The sequence below is a fragment of the Rhinolophus sinicus genome, chromosome 17 (assembly GCF_057876585.1).
Source record: "Rhinolophus sinicus isolate RSI-liver-muscle chromosome 17, RSI-T2T, whole genome shotgun sequence".
NCBI classification, from domain to species: Eukaryota; Metazoa; Chordata; class Mammalia; order Chiroptera; family Rhinolophidae; genus Rhinolophus; species Rhinolophus sinicus.
In genome coordinates, this window is record NC_142517.1 from 109,226,447 (window position 1) to 109,248,904 (window position 22,458).

The window sequence follows — 22,458 nt, forward strand, 5'->3', positions numbered from 1 at the left end:
AGGAGCCACAAGTGCCCCTTCGGCTGTTTTGGCTGTGGGTCCTTCAAAGGCTTTTTGTTTTTCCCTGTACTTAAAAGGGCAGTCGTTTTTTTGGTGGGAGCAGTTCTCATTGATTGGGACGTTGGCATGGGTACTCTCACCTGCCTACCCTGCACCATACCTTTCTCAGACCATTAAGAGGGAGCAGGAGGCAGCAGAAAGAAACGGCCTGTGGACCACACAGCAAGGCCTACCTGTCTGCACTTCAGCTCTAGGGGCTGGAGGCAAGTTGTTTCAGTCCTTCACGCCTCAGTTTCCCCATCTGTAAAGTGGGGATAACCACGTCCATCTTGTCAGGAGGTCCATGTGGATAAAGTCCAGCAGTGTTGACTAGAGTGACTACTACAGAGCCATGGAAAGCCATCTCCATGGAGACAGAGGCTGCAGTGTCTCTGGCATCTTACTTCCCACTCCCCCACAATCACAGAATCTACCTTTGTGGCCCAATCCCCAGGGAGGGGAAGGGATGTGCTGGAAAACTGTGCTGATGACCTGGTTGTCATGGTGATGTGGGGCGCCCTCACCCCCTTGTAGGATGGAGGAGTCCATGCATTGCACGTGCCTGTGTGGAACCAGCAGGAGGTGGAAATTCACATCCCCATCACCCTCTATCCCAGCATCTTGACATTTCCGTGGCAACCAAAGACGGGCGCCTATCAGTACATGATAAAGGTAACTACCTGGGAGCCCCCACATCTGGGTGTACTCTTGTGGGTGTTTCCATGGGATTGGGGCTTTTCATCCATTCTTTTCCTTCTATTATTATCTTCTGTGGGGTTAGAGAGAATTTAAAATCAGAGAGTCTTTATGCTTTCTGTATTTTCTGAGGTTTCTATCACAGCAATATATTTTGATAATCAGAAAAAACCCCTGAAAAAACAGAAAATAAAGCAAAATAATGAAAACCTGGAACACAGATTTAACTTCCACACGAATTAGTTTTCGTTAAATATTGTTTTCCCAAAACAGTGTAAATATCCTTAGAGGAAAATTTGAGATTCAAGGGAAAATGTCTCCAGCCCTGTCATATATCATGTGCTCTTGGTCTGTGATATTCACGTGCCCACCTGACTCCGTCGGGGTCTGAGCCCCTGTGGCCAACACAGTCCCAATCCGTCCCTGCTGTCTCCCTGGCAGTGACGACAGTGTTCTATGTACGGGTACTCACTGCTCCATCATTCAGATGTGTTATCTTCCGGGCCCTTCTGGGGTGGTGGCCCTTGTTCTCAGAAGCCGCTGGACTATTTACTTCATGGCAGATAACTCAGAGGAGGCAGGGGTGTGTGCCATGAGGGGTGCCGTGTGGTCAGGGGTATGTGCCGTGAGGGGTGCCGTGTGTGCGTGAGGGGTGCCGTGTGGTCAGGGGTGTGTGCCGTGAGGGGTGCCGTGTCTGGTCAGGGAGGCACCATCTTGTACCTGGCTTCGAGTCTCCCATTCTAGCCTGAGTTCTGGCAGGTGTCCGTGGGTTCTGGGCCACTGTCCTGGGTGTGTCTATATGTGTATGTTAGCCCCAGGGTCCCCAGAACGAAGGACTAGAAATGAGGCAGGGTGGAGAGAGCAAGGAGTGGAGGCAGCCTCCAGTCAGGCATTGGCTTGATGCCATGTTGCCCCCTGGTGGGGGGACGCTGACCTTGTGTGAGAAAGAATGAGTGTGAGTGGATGTGTGAGTATGTGTGAGAGTGAGGGTATGTGAGTGAATGAGTGTGTGAAACAGAGAGACCAGGCAGGTGGGCTGATCAGATGCTGACTTTTTCCCCAGGCGCATGGCGGGAGTGGGAACTTCAGTTGGTCTTCGTCAAGTCACAATGTTGCCACAGTCACTGTCAAGGGCGTGATGACGACAGGCAGTGACATAGGACTCAGTGTAATCCAGGCACATGATGTTCAGAATCCACTGCATTTTGGGGAGATGAAGGTGAGAACTCGGCGGCCAGGACAGCCCGGGGGGGTCTTGGGATGGTGGTCTCTCACTGCCCCCTCTTAACCCTCAGGCTTAATTCAGAAACACCCTTTAGCCCTTGGTCTTGTACTTGATATTGGCAGTGAGCAAGGTGGTGGTGGGTCAGGCTCCGGCCCTGCCCTTGAGGAGATCACAGCCGTATCACGGAGATGGAAATGATGCCCCACACCAGGCAGGGGATGGGACCAAAAGGGCCAGGGTCATCATAGCTAGAGTTTCTGGAAGGGAGACCAGAGAACACAGAAGACATGAGATAATCAAAGGAGTCATTCTAGAAAATTCCCCAGACCTAGAAGATAGGACTCTCCAAATTGGGAGGGTCACTGAACACTGGGTGTCAATTCACAGTGAAAGGAAGGCCTCAGACTCCAAGAGACCTGGCCCTGACTCCTTTTCTCTGACTTATTTCACATACAAAGTCAGGAGTCCTTGCACCAGGGTTTTACACCTGTCTTTCCTCCGGTTCATGTGGGGTCATGTGGGACCAACTCGCTTAGCACAGGCTGCAGGTGGGAGTGGTCACCTGCAGCTGAGCCTCTCCCCGGCCCCACCCGGTGCCTCCTGACTGTACCCCCTTCTTACTGCCTGGCCCTAACCTCAGCCCCTTTTATGGCTTCATTTAGGACAGAAATCAAAGGCCCACCGTGGTGTGTCCAATCCTGACCTCACATGATTTGGGATATTAGTGAGAGGTTGTGTTAGTCTTGTGACACACACACACACACACACACACACACACACACACTATCTAAAAACTGATCTAGTCTCATATGGAGAAGGTCATAACAGAAACCCCTTTAGCTACAGCATGGCTGTGAAATACCTGGATAAACTATAACCACCTCGCCCCTCCTTGTCTCCAAGCGTCTTCATCGCAGTAAATGCTTCATCTGGTTACTCATCCAAAAGCCAGAGCACAGTCCCCAGTAGGTAGTCTGTGTAGTGGTTAGAGCTTGGCTTCCGGGGCTGGACTGCCTGGGCCAGATTCCCCCATGCTCTAGCTCAGGCAGGTTCCTCCCATGTCAGTTTATTCATCAAGTCACTTGGTTGGTAATAGAACCTTCGTAACAAGGAGACAGGATTAAATGAGTTACCGTAGCAATGTTCTTAGAACAGAACCTGGAGTCTGGTGAGTCTTGTTTTCTGTTAGTATTCATTGCTCGTTCTCCTTCCCTATCCCCCCCCCCCCCACACACACACACACACACACGCTGCCTTCTTTATATTCCTCCAACATGCTGAGCTGGCACATGCCTCAGGACCTTTGCATGGACTGTCTCTTCTTCCTAGACATGTTTCTCCCCCAGACTTGTCTGGCGGCCCCTGATTATGGTTCTGAGGTCTGAGCTCCTACATCATCCTCTCAGAGGGCCCTCTCCTGACACCTCTATCCCTGAATGTCACCCCAGTCCCCACCATATACCCAGATATCCCCACAGCTCAGTCTTAGCATCTGGCAGCTGTTAGCAAATCTGAGCAGCGGCCCTTCCTCCCCCATGGAGCCTGATGACCTCGTCCACGTCCTGTCCTCCAGGTCTATGTGATCGAGCCCAGTGGCATGGAGTTCGCCCCGTGCCAGGTAGAGGCACGAGTGGGCCAGACCCTGGAGCTGCCCCTGCGGATCACCGGCCTCATGCCCAGCGGGGCCAGCGAGGTGGTCACCCTGAGCGACTGCTCCCATTTCGACTTGGTGGTTGAGGTGGAGAACCAGGGTGTGTTCCAGCCGCTGCCAGGTAACCCAGCACTGCTGACAAGTGGGCGCCAGCCCGTGGGATTGGGGCACACCCCTGGGTTCTCCCTGTGGGCCGGCCTAGAGGCAGCAGGGGGTCACAGCATGAGAAATGGCATTTGTCCCCTTGTCTACCATCAGCAACAGTCTGGTCTGGACCTTACCTGCTGTGTGACCTAGGGTGTCACTGTTCTCTTTGAGCCTCAGTTTCCAGGTCTCTAAACTGGGTGTCATCCTAAATAGAAGCGCATGTTGCAATGCCCACTGCAGTGCCTGGAGTCAGTAGGTGCTCAGAACACACTGTGCTAGGGGTTTGGGTTAGTGACCGAATTGCAGCACCTTTGTGACGTGTAAGGTCCACCCCTCCAGCGCCATCAGGACCATGCACGTGGATCTCTCTAGCATCCCCTGCAGCGTTTTGGTGATATTGGTAGAGATATTGGTAGTAAGGACCACCAGCCCTGCCGGGCAGAGCAGCACTTTGTATGCATGACCTCATTAGACTTCAGAACGGCCATGGGAGGAGGAGCTGTGGTTGGACCGTGTGTCAGGTGAAGAGACAGAGGCTGTGCCAGGTCACAGAAGGGCACGGGCTGGGATGCTATAGATTGGGTTGTGTCTGACACTGACTTGGAGCCTTAGTCCCCCGAGAAAGGGGGCCTCCCAGGGGAGTTGGCTCAGGGACAGTAGAGGGTTCCTCTCTGGTTTGCCGATGAAGAAACCAAGGACTGCTGAGCCATTGTGGGAGGAGTAAGGTTTGTGCAGGGGTTGAAATGGGGAACATCATTCGGTGGGTGGGGCTCCTGGGGCGGGACGAGGGCAGGGCGCATGTCCGGGGACATGGGCACACACAGTGGACCGGGGATGACTGGCCCTGGTGAAGCATGAAGTGCGGAGGGCTTGGACCTCAGCGTCCAGGCAGTGGGCAGCTGCTGACAGCTCTTTAGCAGAGGAGTGACCGCTTGGTCCTGGCAGGGTTTGGAGGCCTAATGGGCTGAGGTGCCTGTAGTTGTGGTTACTCATGTTGCTGTTTGAATGTGAAGCTGCATGGAGGAAGGAGCCACATCTCTGAGACATTACCACATTTTTATCCTTCCCTGGAGGGCGCTGCTGTGTCCTCTCTGACCACCCAGGAGAAAGTGACCTTCATGAAATCTTACGTGTCCTCAGTGGGCAGCCACTTAGGATGGAGAAAAACATTAGCACTCAGGAGACAGAGGCTCACTGACAGCAGGAGAGGGGCCTGCCCTGTCAGCATATCCCCACGTGTGTCCTGGAGGGGATCTGCGGGCTGCCGCCCAGGAGGTCCCAGGATTAAAGGACAGGGTTTGGAATTCCACAGGCCCAGGTCCAAGCACCACTTCCACATATCACCAGGCAAGTTGCCCAACCTCTGTGAACCTTGGATTCTCCATGTATAAAATGGGACACCAGCCCCTTGCCTGCTGTGAGGGTTACAAATGAATGTCCCTCAGCCCAGTACAGGAGCATTTTTCAAGCAGTTTGGTTCTGAAGACAGCAGCTGAGATAGAAATACTGTGGTGTCAGAATCTCCCTGAGACACCTTCTTAAGTGTCCCCAGGTTGAGTACATGTGACTCTGAGAAGGCTTGTGGAAGGGCCAGGTTGTACCTTACAACCTGGAGCCTACTCAGAGCAGAGAGATGCTGGTGTCATAGAAATCTGTGGGACTCGAGACCAGAAGGGTTCAGCACTGGGTGATGCCTGCCCTGGGGCACAGGAGGCTCATGAACAAACAGATGGGGACAGGTATGATCCCCACCTGGCTGATGGTTTCCTTCTCTTTCCCTTTCTCTCCCTCCTTTCCTCCCTCTCCCCCACCCCTCAAGTGCATACCCTTGACCTCGCCCAAGCTAAGAGCACACATGACGGGACTCAGGCCATGGGTCTTGGAAAGGGGCTGTAGCAGGTCCCTCTGCAGCTGCAGCCCAGGCACCACCCCTGAGTGACGTGGGGAATTCCCCCTGTTCCTACTGGACTTGGCCACTGGGATGCCATTCTGTCTTGCCTTCATCATTGAAACCCCCTTAAAAGGCCCTTGGCTTGCAGGAATTACCATGAACCTCTCCATGGAGCCCCCAGGATTGGGTTTGGCCAGGCTCAGCTCCCCGGGGTGGCTGAGCAGCTCAGCTGGTGCTCTGCCCTGGCCCTGTTTCTGCTCTGAGCCTCAGCTAGTTCAGTGAGCACCTACTGAGTGCTGTGCTCTGGGGGTCCCTTGGTAAACATGAGAGACATGATCTCACCTTCATGACCATTGATATCTAGTGAGACAGATGGCTTAACAGGCAGTTATGGTACCTGGGACAGAGGGCACCAGTGGGGAAGCACAGGTCCCCTGAGTTCTGTCCCACTCCTGGGCGTGTACCCACATGTTCCCCAGAAGTACCCAAACGTGTTCCCCAGAAAACTGCAGAAGACAGATACCTAAGCCACTGTGGAGGTATCTGGGTAGGCTGTTTAGAGGAGGTGATAGCTGAGACCTGAAGGAGGATTCTGGGAGAGAATGGGGGAAGAGTGTTCTGAGGAGCAGAAGAGGATGCAGAGTATGTGGGAAGCCTGAGAAAGGGTGTTGCATGCTTCTGGTCGGAGCAGGTGGGCCTCCCCTCCCCAGCGCAGGGGCCGGATCATGGTATGCAAGGCAGGTTGAGGCCAGAAGGGATGGCTCAGGAAGCTTGTCTGCACTGCCCTCTGAACAGTGCCCTCTGGGGGCTCCGTTCTTCTGCACTTCTCAGCTATACAAATGGCCTGGCTCCCTTCTCAGAATTCACGGTCATGTCCAGATAAGCATTTGCCCAGATTCTCTGTACTCGTCTGGAAGACAACAGGGTCCACACTCAGCCCCCCGCCATTTCCCTGTTCTTTCTGTCTATGTACCCGTGGACACAAATAGGCCCATCTGGCAGAGGTGCAGTTTTTGGGAGCTACTGGGCTCTGCCTGTGGACTCTGTGGCCTGCCCTGCTTGGTGGCATAGGGACTTCTGCCTAGGGCCACGGTGGTGGCCATTGGCAAAACAGCATGCATTGAAATGTGTCCTAAGGGAGAGCAAAAGCAAAATATGTTCTCAGAGTGTGGAGAATATTGTTCAAGAGTGTCCACAGCAGCTCTGTTCCCAGTCACCCCAAACTGGAAACCCAAATGCCCATCAGCTGCTGAATGGATAAGCAGACCTTGCAATGGGATACTTCTCGGCAATCCAGCGGAAACAGCCACTGATCATGCGACGGCAGCATGGCTGGGTTTCAAAGACATGATGCGTTAGCTGAGTTAGACACAGAGCACAGCTCACTCATGTGGAGTGTGAGGGAAAACTGGCCCACGCTGAGACCAAAAGTGGAGCAGTCGCTGCCAGGTCATGGGTGTGGGTTTTCCCTCTGGGTGAAAATAATTTTTTTTCCCCTTCTGTACCAGGTCATTTGTGGTCCACTTAAGATCTGTGCATTTCCCTGTGTGTAAATTTGACCTTAAGAAAAAGCCATAAAGAAATATTGAACTGCAGTTAATTATGTGTTTGCTAAAGTATTTAGAATGAAGTGTACGCTGAGGCCTGCAACTTACTTTTAAATGCATAAAAAATAAGATTGATGGGTAGGAGATGGATAGATAATGCAATAAGAGAAATAGAGCAAAATGTTAGTTGTAAAATCGAGGGGATGAGAATGTGAGGTTTCATGGTATAATTTTTTTTCTAAATGTTTAGAAAGAAAACAATAAAACTCTGCTACACTCCCACTCAAATTGCCTTTTCTAATAAAAGGTAGAAAATCCCAAATATTGGCAGGGTTGTAGCACAGTCACTAGTAGCAGTATAACTTGATACGACCACTTTGGGAAGTCTACTTGGCAGTAATGACGCATTCTCGTAGGCAATAAGGACTGGTGGTGCGCATATGGCACTTAGGGATACGCCCAGCAAGGCCGGAATACGCCCAGCAAGACAAATGTGCAGCAAATGAAATGGTCCAGCAGCACCGCGTGTCGTTGCCCTGCACGGAGGACACCCCAGATCCTCGCAGCAGCAGGGACAAATGGATTGCAGGGTTTTTTTTCACACAACAGAATAATATAAACAAATGTGGGTAGAAGATCTCCGACTTACAAAAAATAAGGAGGGATCTCACCACCGACACTGAGTTGAAGAGGGCAGACAGGGAGTTTTTGCTCAGTGATTCCCTTTATATAAAACAGAGAAGCCAGTAAAATTGTGCTGTGTTGTCAGCAGGCAGCAAACATGGTTCTCTGAGGACGAGCTAGTGACCGGAAGGGTCTGTGGGGGCTCCAGGGCTCAAGTGAAACTGTTTCTTGACCCCAGTCCTGGATGCAGGGTGTACTAAGTCTGTGAGGAACTGTATGCTTATGACAAGTGTCCCTTCCGTGGTGGGAATTGTACTTAAAAATGTTAAGTCAGGCTGTGTATCAAGTCCGGGGGCTGCTGGCCGGCTGGCCATGTCTTTCCAACCAAGCCAAGTTCACGGTGACCTCTTGGCTCTCCTCTTGCAGGGAGGCTGCGGCCGAGCTCTGAGCACTGCAGCGGCGTCAGGGTACGCGCCGAGGCCCAGGGCTATACCGCGCTACTCGTGAGCTACAGGCACGGCCACGTCCACCTGAGTGCCCGCATCACCATCGCTGCCTACCTGCCCCTCAAGGTGAGTCCCGGCCCCTGCCCCACAGCTGCCTCCCTGATGCAAATTATTCCTTTGTTCTGGCAAATTTGTGTTAAAACCCGGATTGCTCAGAGCGATCTTCTCCTGGGATTTTTAAGCTGCTGTCGGGAAGTGTGTGGAGGAGCAAAGCTTCCCCAAAGGCAGACAGTGACTCCATCTGTCTGTGTGTGTGGATGAGATGTCCTCCACAGGGTCCAGGGCTCCAGAGAACCCTAGAATGGGACATGGGCCCTGGCGTGTGGTGCAGAGTCTGGGCCTTGGGGACGTGAGTCAGGTTTGCATTCTCCCCCTGCCTGATGCCAGCTGACCGGCAAGTGTCCAGGCCCCTCTGCTCATCTGTGGTGGGAAGCAGTTACAGTGCGGGGGGTCACAGCTCATGGCTTCAGCCTTGACACCAGCCTCTGAGTTTGAATCTAGGTCTGACACCGGCTCTGTGACCTTGGCTGATTTAATTTCTCCGAGTTTAAGTTTCCCTGCCTGTAAAATGGGGCTAATACAGTACCAGCCTCAAAGGGTGTGGTGAGAATCAGCTGAGTGAATGAATGAAATGGGCTTAGAATGGTGCCTGCGAGGTAGTGAGTACTCAGTAAGGGTTAGTTATTAAAATACAGAGAGAAAAGAGCTGGACCTCCCTCCAAGGGTAGGTGTGAAGTTTTCACACAGTAGCTACTAAGCAGTGGGATGGGGAACATAATTACTTCTTACTTTGTTTGAATCTGCCTCTCACACAGGAGGCCTCAGAGGACGGGTGACGGCGTGGCCTCGGGGAGACTCTCCCCCAGCCTCCCAGGCTGGGCCCATCAGTGCTGGCATTTCCCTGACACCCAGCATCAACCTGTAGGACAGCTCTGGCCCCTTGGTTTGTGACTCTCAGCTGGTAGAAGCAAGCTCAGGAACGTTAGAATCTTTCATCTCTGAGCCGTGGGTCCTGCGCACAGTGCCTGATACAGAGCAGACAATAACCAAGGGTTGTTTCGTTCTTTTATTGAGGTGTAATTGACATATGACATTATATTAGTTTCAGGTATACAGCATGCTTCAGCATTTGTATATATTGGGAAATGATCATGACAGTAAGTCTAGTTACTTTCCATCACCATACATCGTTAAAATCTTTTTTCTTGTGACGAGGACTTTGAAGATCTGTTCTCTTAGCAACTTTCAAGTATACAATACAGTACTGTTAACTAGAGTCACCAGGCTGTACATTACATCCCCAGGGCTTAATTATTTTATAACTTCGAGTTTGTACCTTTGGACCGCCTTCACCCATTTCACCCACCTCCACTCTCCTCCCTTGCACCCACCAGTCTGTCACCTGTGTCAAGATGTTTGTTTGTTTGTTTTAGAGTCCACATAGAAGTGAGATCATACACTATTTGTCTTTCTATGACTTATTTCACTTAACATAAAGACTTCGAGGTCTATCCATGTTGTCGCAAATAGCAGGATTTCTTTCTTCTTTATGGCTGAATAATACTCATTCATCAGTAGACACTTAGGTTGGTGTAGAAATCTTTTCAAGTTAGCGTTTTTGTTTCCTTCATTCTCTTTCATATCCAGAAGAATTGATGGATGATATGATATTTCTGTTTTAATTTTTTCAGAAGGGTTGTTTTATTTCAAATGAGCAAGTGGGAGAAATGTGTTCCGAGTTCACCAGCCAGGACAGAACCAAGGCCCTGACCCCCAGACCTAAAAGAGCAGGCGCTTACAGATACTTATTCAGGATGAAGCGGCCCAGCCCTGCTGCTCCTACTCTACTCATCCATTTATTATACAAACATACGAATACCTGCTCTGTGCCAATCCTGCTCTAAGCTGGAGGGACACAGCAGCATAGCAAACACACAGACGTCCTAGTGTTCGTGAACTGACACTGCAGCAGACAGGAAGTAAACCAAATAAGTAATGTGTTTTATATACGCATGCCACGGAAGAGGTCAGGTGTGAAAGGACGATGGGGAGCACAGAGGAAGGGAGGGGGGCCGTTTAAAATTAGGAGGTGAAGACCCCTCACTGATCAGGACACTGGGTGAGGTGAGAGGACTCAGAAAGCAGAGTCCAAGAGAATTGCAATCCCTAAGATGGCAGCAGTCATTCTCGAGGAAACCCTGCCACAGCTGTCTGTGCGGTGGAGTGTTTCACCAGGGCCCTCAGGACGAGGTTCGTCAGGGCCCTTCCTGGGTGCTTGCTCCACACGACTGGATGGTCTGATTACCTGGGTGTTCGGCTGAGCGTCAGAGGCCAACAACTGAGCTCACTCTCCCAAAGTGGGGTTAACAGTAAAGATAAGGTGGGCATGTCCCCAATCAAGGTGGCTTCCTGACTGGACAAAGTATAGAGGAAGATTATGGTTCTCTTCTTTTATCTTTCTTCTGCCCTCCAATCAGTTAAGATCAGGTAATAAGACTGAAATAACAGTGGCTTAACTAATAGAGAGTTTATTTCTCTTTCACACGCGTTCTCACACAGGGCAGGGTGGCAGCTTCAAGACATCAGGGACCCAGATTTCTTTCTTTCCACTTCATCCCAGTATGTGGCTTTCATCTTCAGGGTTGCTTCATGGTCTAAAATGGCTGCTGGAGCTCCAGCCATTACATCCACATTCAACATAGCAGAAAGGGAGAGAACTCACCTCTCAGCTGAGTTAGTTTCCTGTAGTAGCCTTGTCAGAAGTTTAAAACAGCGGTTTCCACCTGTATCTCACTGGCTAGAACTTAATCTGTTGCTCACACCTAGCTGCAAGAGAGGCTGGGAATTATTTTAGCTGTACTATTTACCACCGTAATAAAATTGTGGTTCTTTCTCTAAGGAAGAAAGGAGTTTCGAAACTGGGAAGGCGGCAAACAGTTACTGCTGCAACCTGTGTTTGCTGGCCCATCTATCCGTTTACTTTGCAGACAGTCCCTAGATACTTTGTTGTTACAGGCCCAGGCTGGGGAAACAGATCTGGGGAGAAATCCCACATTCTGTGCCTTGGGAGGCTGCCAGTCTATGGGGAAGGCAGATACGCAGATAAAGTAGAGGTAATGAGGTGTCACTGATGAACACAGAAGTGGAAGGAGGGCATAGAGGCAGGAAGTGTGGCAGGTGGGGACACTGGAAGTAGTGTGGTATATCTTGGGGTGAGATATGAGGCCGTGGTGGGTCAGAGCAAGGAGGTTTTTGAAATCCAGTTAGGAGCTGGATATTCTCATCTGGCAGTAGGCAGCTGATGAGGGTCAGGGGATGACCAAGTCAGGTCCACACATAGGACCACTGCGGGTGATGGGGCAAGTGAACGGCGGTGTCCTGGAAGCAGTGTGAGGACGTGCCCGTCCACAGAAGACAGACCCTCTCCAGAGTTTTCGGGAGGTGTTTGTTTCTGCCCCCTCCCAACTTACGTGTCACCTTGTCTGTCTGCTTGGACCATGGGCGGCTCATTCTTGACCGAATTCCCTGTGCAGTCAGTGCCCCAGTTACCTTTCCTCACCCCTGTCTGCTGCAGGAATTAGAGGCCCTTATCCCACCTTACTCTCTGGAAGCCCCCACCTGGCTCCTTGGTCCTGGCAGTGTCAGCGTAGACTGAATGCATTGACCTGGGGCCTTATCCTCCCACCGCCCTGCACCTTGCCTCTGTCTCCACCTAGATGAAGTGTGAGTATCCCTGTACGGAGGTGCTTGCATTCCGTTTCCTGCAAACATAGACCACCTTGCTAAGGGCCTGTCGATGGATGACCAGACCCATCCTCCTGTTTTACAAACCGGAAAATAGAGGCCAGTGAGGTGGTCTCGCTCAGGTGTGTGGGCGCCTCCTTTCTGGCTTTGCCAGTTTGGATATCTGTACTTGGATGTCCACTGAGGAGGCTGGATGATTTATGGGTCCATCACTAGTGGTGTTGGTTAGTAATCTGTCTCCTTGGCACAGGATTCTATGACGCTTTTATGCCTAAATGAGAAGGTGATAATTCCTGGTTCCCAGCTGTTATTCACGGGACATGCGGTGCCTTGGCACAGTCTCTCCCTTTGGGCTGGTTATGAGAAAAGTCCTTTGGGGTTTCCAGTAACCTGTTTTACCCACAGCAGAATTTTGCTGGTTGTGGCATTGAGATGTGGTAAAGCCCAGGCATCTGGCATTGGAACACATGTGTGCCCACCAGCTGGGTAAACTTGGGTAAATTGCTTTGCTTTGCTGGGACTCATGCTTTTCATCTGTAAAATGGGGCTATAGTTAATAGTAATGACAGTTGGTAATAGCAGGGGCCATTTATTGAGCCTGTGCTGGGCATGTGTTCAGGCATTTCATTCCGGCTGCTTTGAATCTGCAAGAACCCCATGAAGCAGTTCTCCTGATGCCCATTTTGCAGGATGGGATACTGAGCCTTGTGAGGTTAACCTGCTTAGGGTCACACAGTTAACAAGTGGCAGTGTCATGCTAGTTGGGGGGACAGAGAAGCAAATGGACAGATGAATATATGAAGAGTAATGGGAGGTAGTGATCAGGACAGTTGAGCTGGGAAAGGAGGTAACAAGTGATGGAAGGTCTTGCTCTAGACAGGGGATCAAAAAAGGCCTCTGTGAGGAGGTGACATTTGAGCAGAGACCTGAGCGGAGTGCAGGAGCAGGCCATGTGACTGTCCTGAGGGGATGTCCAGGGAGGACAAGACAAAGGCCTGGGCATCCTTAGCGATTCACATGCAGGTAAAGGGCCCTTGTTATAGTTAAGACCTGAGTGTGTAGCAAGGCAGAGCGTTGGCGTGGGCGTCAGCGGGGGCACCCCACGCTCCTGTGCACCGTATGTGCGCGCGCACACCTGCGCACCGTATGTGTGTGTATACACCTTGCTCTAGGCAGGGAGGAGTCCTGGAAGGTTGAATGCTGATAGCAAAGTCAGAAAATGTTCATGTTGCAAAAAATTAAAGTCAAAAGGACAGAATTCTCACTGAAAAGTCACGTCCTTCCTTTGCTAAGGGTTTAGTGCAGGGGTGTCCAAACTGCGGCTCGCAATCCAGTTAATTGGCCTGTAGCAAATTCCAAAAATATATTTAGTTTACTTAAATAAACCAGGTGAGGCAATACGTACTTTACCTCGACTGAGTGGCCCGGCTGTTTGTGTATTTTACCGCATGTGGCCCTTGGTGAAAACCGTTGAAAACAGTTTGGACACCCCTGGTTTAGTGTAAGCCCCCAACCAGGAGGACCCGAGCCTGTGGGCCTCAGTGTCTCGTCACCTCAGCCCCCAGCCCACCTTGTCCTTGAGGGTGTGTGCATCTTAAAGCTGTCACTCAAGGGACAGCCTGTCTCCGCTCTGAGGTGGCATCTGGTTGGGGCACTGCTGGGTCCAGGATGGCAGGGGACAGCCGAGTGGTTGTCAGCCTGTGCCTGCACAGACTTCTGGCTGTTGGCAGTGTGGACCCGCCCCGTGGGGGTGACAGCGTGGAGGGAGCTGACGAAGCCAGGGGCTGTGATGCAGGCAGCATCTGTGCAGACGCGGGGGCGGTGCCCCCTGCAGGGAGGCACGTGTGTCAGGCCGGGAGTAGTGAGCTGATAGAGTTAGTTGTTGAAAGAGCACGGTTCTCTACGGACGCACCAGAGTCACGGCAGCGTGGCTGGGGCGTCCACACGCGGGTCTGTGCTGCTCAGACGGCTGAGGAATAGCATCGCAGTGCAGTTTTCGTCTTTCTTTTTTACTTTTCACTTTTTTCTATGCTGTGTTTCATCTCTCACGTGACTGGGATCATGCTGGGGCTACAGAAGGAGACAGACAGGCCCTCCCCATCCTTCATGAGTCCATAGCCTGATCAGGAGGCAGACACCCACACATCATCTCTTCAGTCTGAGCAGCACCCAAAGCATGAACCAGACGCTGAGCGATTGCCCTGGCAGGGCGAGCGTTGCCTGCTGAGGGAGGGAGCGGTGGGTGGGGGGCCGTGGCAGCTGGGGGTCAGGCTAGTCTGAAGGTGGGAGCAGGCAGATGTGAGGCGATGGCCAGGCTGGTAGAGCCCCATCCCAGGGCAGAGGGCTAACTCAGCCTTCCTTCCCAGGGCAGCTGGTGCCCCGGAACCATTTAAGGCAGAGAGCACAAGGTCAGATCTGTGTTTTTGGAAGGCACACCTGGCAGCTCCTGGAGGGTTGAGTGGAGGGAGTAACAGGGAAGCACGCTGACAAGTAAGGACCTGGTGCTGACCTCAGTAGGACCCTCTGGAGCGAGAAATCAGCCAAGCTGTGCGGGGAGTCACGGAGCGGGGCTGCAGGACCCCTGAGGGGCACTCCGTTCTTCCCGGAATCCTGGCTGTGTCTGGGTGTCCTTGTATGGAGCACACCATGGCTTCCGGCAGGTGTGTCCGTCTCCTTGCTGTGAGATGGGACCTGTGCACCGCCGTTGTCTGTGGGGGGCCTCTGGGACGCTCAGCACAGCAGTCGCACTGGCCCAGAAGAGCACATGACAGCATTTTGTGAAGACAATTATTGTAATTCATCCTTTGTTTATTGGAACTTACTTACAGGACCTAATGTTCCCTCTTTCATTCAACAATAATGATTGAGCACCTACTATGTGGCCGGCACTGTTGTGGGTGCTGGGAACAAAACGGGTAGAAAGGCTTGTCCCTGAAGCTTACATATACGTTACAGAAAGTGGGGAAATGCAGTGGAGCAGAGTACGGGACACACACCACCAATAACTATGCCATCCATGACACACAGTCTGTTTCCTTTGGTCGTCTGGCGTATTTCTTTTTCAGATTGTTTTATGCCTTTTAAAACAACGTGGTTGTGATAAACTATAGTCAGTTTTGTACCTAGCCACCATCCTTGTGCGTCGCTTTGTTTGTCTCCTTCTGTTCTGTCCAGAGATGGAGTTCCAGTTCTAGGAGCTGCGGGTATTTTCAAGGCTTTTACTGGATTGTTTTACAAAAGAGACAGGCCAGTTTATTCCCGTCCCCCCAGCAGTATATCAGAGGCGGGCAGAATTCTCCACAGAGCACTCTTGTGCTGGCACCCCTGGGAATGTGGCAGATGAGCACCCCAAGTTCCCAGAGGAGCAGCGGGGCTCTCGTGACCTCTGCAGGTGGCAGGGTGAGGCCTCCGGCATAGAGGAAGGCCCGGAGGAAAGGTCTCTTCTCCCTCTTCCTCCCACAGGCCGTGGATCCCTCCTCTGTCGCCTTGGTGACCCTTGGCTCTTCAAAGGAGATGCTGTTTGAAGGAGGTCCCAGACCCTGGGTCCTCGAGCCATCAAAGTTCTTCCGGAACGTCACCTCCGAGGACACACATAGCATCAGTCTTGCTCTCTTTGGCCCCCCTGCCTCCCGGAATTATGAGCAACACTGGATCCTCGTGACCTGCCAGGCCTTGGGTGAACAGGTGAGAGGGTGGCCACCCCCAGACCCACCTTGCCTGGAGGAAGGGTATAAAGTCACATTCCCTGAGTGCCCTGCTGTACTTACAGTGTCAGTTTATCGAATCTTCAAAGTAACCCTGAGAGCTAGCTGATGCTGCTGTTCCGATTTCACAGACAGGCAAACTGAGGATCCGTGAGGTAGAATGACTTAGTGAATGCAAGCAGGTCGAGCGCTGTGTGGCAGCTGGGACCGCCGTACACTCCAGCTTTGATAGAGCTAATCAGTCCTGGCTCCTTTTCAACTACCGGGTGACCTCTTTCTCTAGGCTTCAGCATTCCCCACCATCAAATCGGGCTGCGGTGAGCTCAGGCGTCACAAAGTCAAGTCACAAAGTCAAGGGACAGGCAGGCAGGCACATTACAAATGACTGAGACTGCACGCCCAGGTTTGGCAGATCTTTTTGGTATTTCAGGATAAGCTGAGAATTCTAGTATTTTTCTGTGAAATCTCTCTCTCTTTTTTTTTTCAATGCTGAAAACCAAGAAATAAGGTGGCTGGGTGGACTGAGCAGAACATGTCTGTGACCTGAACTAGCTCGGGGCTGGAATCGCCTGGATCAAGGGGCAGCTTGCAGTTCAGTCCCCAGGCTCAGGGCCCTGTACTCATTTTGCTCACAGTAGGGCTGTGCTCTGTTCTCAGAGTGCCCCAAAGCTGGGAAACCAAAAGCAAGTTGGGAGGCCAGCGTGAATCAAGAAAGATAGGAGAGAAGCCATTTGGGGGGGGCGTGAAGAATATCCTTGCATGTTTAATATTGCAAAGAATATCAGTTGATGTTGAAACACGTACATGCACCCAAGGCGTCCTTGTGAGACGACCACGCTGAGACTGGTGTGAGCAGAAAGAGGCGCAGTGAAAGGCCACTTCCCACTGGCTTCGTTTGTTTTAAAAAACAGACAAAGAATAAGGAAAATAAATACACAATAATAAATAATGGCATCCTAAGAGAAACTTCAGAATTAAGTCAGAGAAGTTTCTTAACCTGTGTGCCCCCCACCCCACCCCCTGCACCCCCCTACCCCCCCATCCCCACCCCCCGTCTGTTGGAGTGGAAGCCTCCAGGGCCCCCCTCACTGCAGTGCTCTGTGTGTCTTCCTTGGGGTGTCACCTGCAGCTCAGCGTGGGAACTGCCCTTGTCTTGCCTCATGGTCAGGAAGGGTGAGGGGCTTCTGGACCGGACCATTCCTTCCCACAGAGTGTGTGTCATTGAGGGGGCCAGGGCTGCCCCCAGGGACAGGCCACTACCCCTCACTCTCTGTAAGCCCTTTTCTGGCCTACCCCACAGGTCTTGGTCCACTGGCACACACACTCTGTCACCCACACCTCATTGTGATGGATGTTTTCAAGTTAGTATGGATTCTTCATTTAAAAACGCACAAACTGGGGATGAATTTGCTCATGCACCCGTGGGGTTTTCCTAGGGTGCTGGGAAGCCACATGGCCCTACCAACCCACCTCTCCCCTGGGCCACGGAGAGGCAGTGGTTCTGGCGGACCTTTGCAGAGGACGCCAGGGGCTCCCATCAGAAGGCCTCCTGCTTTTGATTAAGAGCGCCCTCCATGCGTGTGTCACTGGGCCTTGTAACCTCCCTGTAGTGTAGACGTCATCACCATTCCCACCCTGCAGAAAAGCACATGGAGTCCCAGGGAGCTGGATGGTGAGACGAGACCACAGTGGAACAGGGCCTCCAACTGGGGTGCGTGACTACTCCTTCTGCCCGCCAGGTCATTGCCCTCTCGGTGGGGAACAAGCCCAGCATGACCAACCCCTTCCCTGCGCTGGAGCCAGCCGTGGTGAAGTTCGTGTGTGCCCCGCCATCCAGGCTCACCCTGACACCCGTCTACGCCAGCCCCCAGCTGGACCTGTCGTGTCCTCTGCTGCAGCAGAACAAGCAAGTGGTGAGTGGACACTTGTCAGTGATGGTGGTGGCTCAGTGCTGTGCCACCTGGTCTCCCCACTCAGCCATCTCTCCATGGTGGGTGCTTTGGTTTCAGTTTTACGTATGGGGTTCCCAAGACCTGGACAGGTGACGAGACGCAGCAGTCCCGGGGCTAGAGGCAGTACCAGGTGAAAGTAGAGCTTCTGCAATGCCAGACTCGGCTGCCCCTCTCTGCGTGGCACGCGGCATTTGTATCTTGGATCCCTCTGTGCTTTGGGGGTGTGAGGGGGGGGGCTTGTTGTCAGTGGGCTGTGTGTGCTGTGAGGAGAGGTGCAGCGCTCTCCACGGGTGTGGGACACACAGGGGCTGTGTTTCGAATGTAAATGTGGGGAGAGGGAAGAAAGCCACCTGGGGTTACTCTGACAGCAGGGATGTAAAGCGAAACCCACAGGTCTGGTCCTCTTGGGGTGCAGCCCACCAGCCCTCCATCCCTAAGACAGTCAGACCAGAGTGAACAGGGAGGACCCAGAAGCCCTTCTGGTCAGGTGCAGGGTGAACACGCTTCCAGCTGGCACCAGCCCCAGCCCCTTTTCTGAGCAGGAGACTGGGCTTCTTTTCACTTATTCCTTCAATATGTATCTGTTGAGCACCTCCTCTGTGCTGGGCACAGTTCTAGGTTCTGGAATACAGAGTAATCGGGACAGGTGACAGGAAGCCCACAGATAGACAAGATGGATCAGACGATGGGAAGTGCTGTGGAGGAAGTAAAATAGGGTGCAAGACGGCCACTGGTGGAGGCCGCTTCAGAGGAGCCAGGCAAGGGCCTGAGTGGAGGGCTCTTACCACCTCAGGCCTCTTGGCCTAGAGGAGCTGAGATAAGGGTGCCCCAGGCAGGTAGAAGAACAAGTGCAAAGGCCCTGAGGCCAGACCAGGGTTTCTGTGTTCCTGTGCCTACACAGCAGTCAGAAAACTTGTGTGTGCCAGGAACTCTCCCCTCTGTGCCTCGGTCCCCATCACCATCTGTGAGGCCAGGGTCCTTGTACCCCTTTCCACATGGCCCGTGGGGCTCGGGTGGGCAGGGTCCCACAGGCAGAACCTAGATCTGCCCAGCTCCAAGCTCAGTGCCTCCTCGGTGGCTCCTGCAGTCCCAGCCCTGCATCCAGTGGCAGTTTGCCTTGGTGGCCCCCTGAGGGGAGCATTTCCTGGAGCCTCTGGGACAGAACCCTCTCAGCTCTGTGCAGTTCTCCAGAGAACGCTCAGTGCCAATGCTCTGATGCCTGTTGGAACCTTCTGAAGCTGCCCATTTCAGCAGCCCCTCCCAGCCCCTGGCAGCAAGCTCTGGGGGTTGGCTCCCCCTTGGGTGAAGGACAGGGCAGCTTTGTATTATGTCCAAATGTATCTCTTTGCAGCTCTAGGAAAGACACCAGTCTTCGCCATCTGGCACGTGACTCAGCCTCCATGCCCCTATAGGTTTAGCTCAGCTTTTCCTCCCGTTGCTCTGGCGATCAGTGGTGGGTCTCTGCATTCTCTCAGGCTTTGTTAGTCACTGGGTGTGGGAGTCCCAACACTGGTCACGTTACAAGTGAGCATCAGTTAAAAGTGAGGGTTCTTTGTGCTCGGCCTCGCAGCACCCCCCTCCCCCCCACAGCGTCCAGGAAAGGACTATCCCACTTGATGGAGGAGACCAGGGCTCAGAGCCCCAGCGAACAGCATTCACCCCGAGCTCAGGCTGCGGTATTTGTGGCACGGAGCAGATGCCATCTTTCCCAAGCTGAAAATCTTGTGTGTTCAGGAAAAGAATTTTATTTCCCTGACTTTGGGGACTATTAAGGTGAATGTCCTAAAAGTTTTACATTTTATCACCTTTATGTATTTAGCAATTATCCCTGTGGAGAGAATAAAATCACACTAAGGCTGGGAACTGGAGAGCAGCTTGAGTCCACAGGGCGAGCGGTAGGGGCTAAGCCCTGCCCCTAACACAGGCTGGCTTCCTTTGAATGATTGTGGAGTCACAATGTCACAAGGAGCAAAGTGTGACTGGACTTCGGTGTTCAGAGTGGTAACTTAGGCGTTTTACGTTACTCTCTCCTTCAGCCCTGCCAGCGTCATCCCACCCACCCAGAGGAAAAGCTGAAGCCCCTTCTGTGACTGGCAGGGCCTTGGGTCCTGCCCCCATCACTCTTTCCCTGCCAGCCACTCCGTCCTTGCTTGGAAGCCCTGCCATCCATGAGCACACTGGAATGTGCCCTGCTTGGGTCTCTGACTTGTCGCCCCCTCTGGCTTGAACTCTCTACCTTCCCACAGGTCCATGCCTTCCTCTCTTACCTCCTTCGGTTCTTTATTCGAATGTAACCGTCTCGCTGGGAACTTTCTCAGCCTCAGACCTTATGTAAAGTTTCACCACCCCACATTTCGTACTTCAGTGCCCCCCACCAGCCTCCAAGCACTAACAGTATTGAATGCTGTAGAATTTACACGATCATTTTTCTCTGTGATTCTCTAGAACAGAGCCTGGCTCACAGCAGGAGCTCAGTAAATGTGGTGGATGAATGAGTGTACAAATGCACTCACTGTGCTGTGTCCTGCTGTCTTCTGTCCTTGACTCAAGCTGGCTCCTAGCAAAGTCAAGTGGAAGCAGTGCTAGGGAAGGGGTGGGGGTGGGGAATAGTGCAGACCTGGAGAGAGGTGCCCCTCCGGAGGGCAGCCTGCCCTGCTTAGCCCATTCAACATCAGCTGCCCAAATCATTTCCAAAGCAAAAACAAAAGGTCAGATTTGCATGCATCTTCCCTGTTCTTAAACTTGGCTACTTGCTCAGCAAGCCAGGTTTGGCTGTCCATTGTCTATGACTGTTGGGTCAACCAGGGTTGTCTCCCTTGACTGGAAGCTTGCATGTGTCATAGATCCACTAGCCATGAAATAATAGACCTCAAATATGGAATTGCCATGTGATCCATCATTCCCGGGTCCCGGAGCTGAGAGCCAATCAGGCATGGGCCCTGCAATTTATTCTGTCACTAGGGAACCTCGACAGAGTTATACTCCTGCCACACATGCTAGGTGCAGTATCAATTTAATTTTATACCTCTCCAAAGTCAGAGGCCACCAAGACATGTTTGCAGAGTAAATTATGGGTGAGGCCAGTCACTAGAATGGAGCTGACCAGTCGGAATGACAAACTGGAACCACACGCCTGCCTGACCTGGGTCTTCCGAGCGGGTCAGGCCCCTGCAGCTGATTAGCAGCCACGTGCAGGAGACGGCACAGCCAGCCGGGGCTTGCCTGGGAAGTCCACCTGACTCCTGTGCTGCACACGGTCAGGGCAGGCCTGTGGGCTTTAACATCAGACCAGCAGAGTTCCACTCCTAAACCTGTGTGACCTTGAGCAAGTTACTACCGTCTCTAAGCCTCAGCCTCCCCATCTGTAAATTGGGGATAATATTGTTGCCCAGCGGGGCCAATGGAAGGACCCAGGAAGCTCTCAAGCATGCTTGATGCACAGTGTTACTGTCCTCCCTGGGGGGCAGGCAGAAGGGAAGAACATCAGTGTTCCCCAGAGGTACACCTGGGGGGGGGGGCACCCGGAACAATAGCATGCCCCTGTCCCTGCCCACAGTCACAGTGCCCGACTGGCATCTACATGCTTACAACACGCTTTGTGCCCCCAGGTGGTCGTGCTGCCTGCGTTTAGAATCTGTAGGCTGCTTTGGTCCAGTGTTCTCTGGGGGCAGGAGGGCTGCGACGGGGGGAGGAGCCGTCCTGGGGGAGGTGGGGAGCTCGGGGACTGCAGGCCGCAGGAACAGGGAACCCCAACCCAGTGGCCTCACAGCACAGGCTCACTTCTGCTCACACCACCAGTTCTGGGCAGCGGGGGCCCCCGCTTCATGTCATTGTCCTTTCAAGACTTACATGGTGAGCATCCGCTGAATGTGGTCGGTGCCACTGTGGAGACGAGGAGAGCGTGGCTGGTCCTGTTCTGGCTGTTAAAGCTTCTGCCTTCTGGAATTGTCTCAAGTCACTTGTCACATTTCATCGGCCAGAGTACGTGGCACTGTCAGTCATAACCACCAGGACCAGGGAAAGACAGTCCTTCCTTCTGGACCCATGCCTGGTGGAAGACCGGACACATCTGTGGACATTGCTGAGGGCTGCCCCTTCCCTGTTTGCGCATTAATTGCAATGAGCCAGGCTCTTTAAAATGCTCTCACATGACCCTTTTTAAAAATAGAATCCTGGGAGTTCTGTTGTGATTCCCATTTCACAGGTGGAGAATCCAAGGCTCTGAGAAGCCAGCAGTTTGCCTGGGTGAAAAGAGGCAGAGCTGGGGTTCAAGTCCAAGCTGAGACCCAGATGTCTATGTACTTAGGATTTCCGTTTCCTGCCCCCGCTACCTGCCCCCAGACTGTGTAGGCAGGGAGGGAAGGGAGGAACCATCACCTGGGGGAGTGAGCCTAATCCAGCATGGGTTCTAAGGGGCGGATTTGCTCAGGGAGCAAGAGGTGAGGGTAGGTGGTAGGAATTCAGGGTTTGGAACTAAATCCTGAAGCAGTGCCACTCAGCCACCCAGTGGCCTTTGATTGTTCCCTTCCTCCCCTGGGATTCTGCTTCCTCACCCTTAATACGGGGATGACAGCTCCCACATCACTATTTCAAAGCAGGAGAGAATTTGGCTCTGAAAGGACCTTTGCAAAGCCAGTAGCACTGGGACATTTTAGGGGTTATCATTAGCCTTCCTGTTAAACCACTGGGGGCACATCCTGGAGGGGCTGAGGTGTGGGGCATAGGGAGAAGG

General features: G+C 52.6%; 1 protein-coding gene across 1 annotated transcript in view; it reads left to right on the forward strand.

Moving 5' to 3' along the window:
* The window catches only part of NUP210 (nucleoporin 210), a 130,768-nt gene that overhangs the window by 59,198 nt on the left and 49,112 nt on the right, over positions 1-22,458 (forward strand). The window contains exons 11-16 of the mRNA XM_074334110.2: positions 574-711; positions 1,799-1,954; positions 3,534-3,732; positions 8,247-8,392; positions 15,533-15,754; positions 17,514-17,687. Coding sequence (XP_074190211.1) covers positions 574-711; positions 1,799-1,954; positions 3,534-3,732; positions 8,247-8,392; positions 15,533-15,754; positions 17,514-17,687 — 1,035 coding nt within the window. The remainder of the gene's footprint in view (positions 1-573; positions 712-1,798; positions 1,955-3,533; positions 3,733-8,246; positions 8,393-15,532; positions 15,755-17,513; positions 17,688-22,458) is intronic.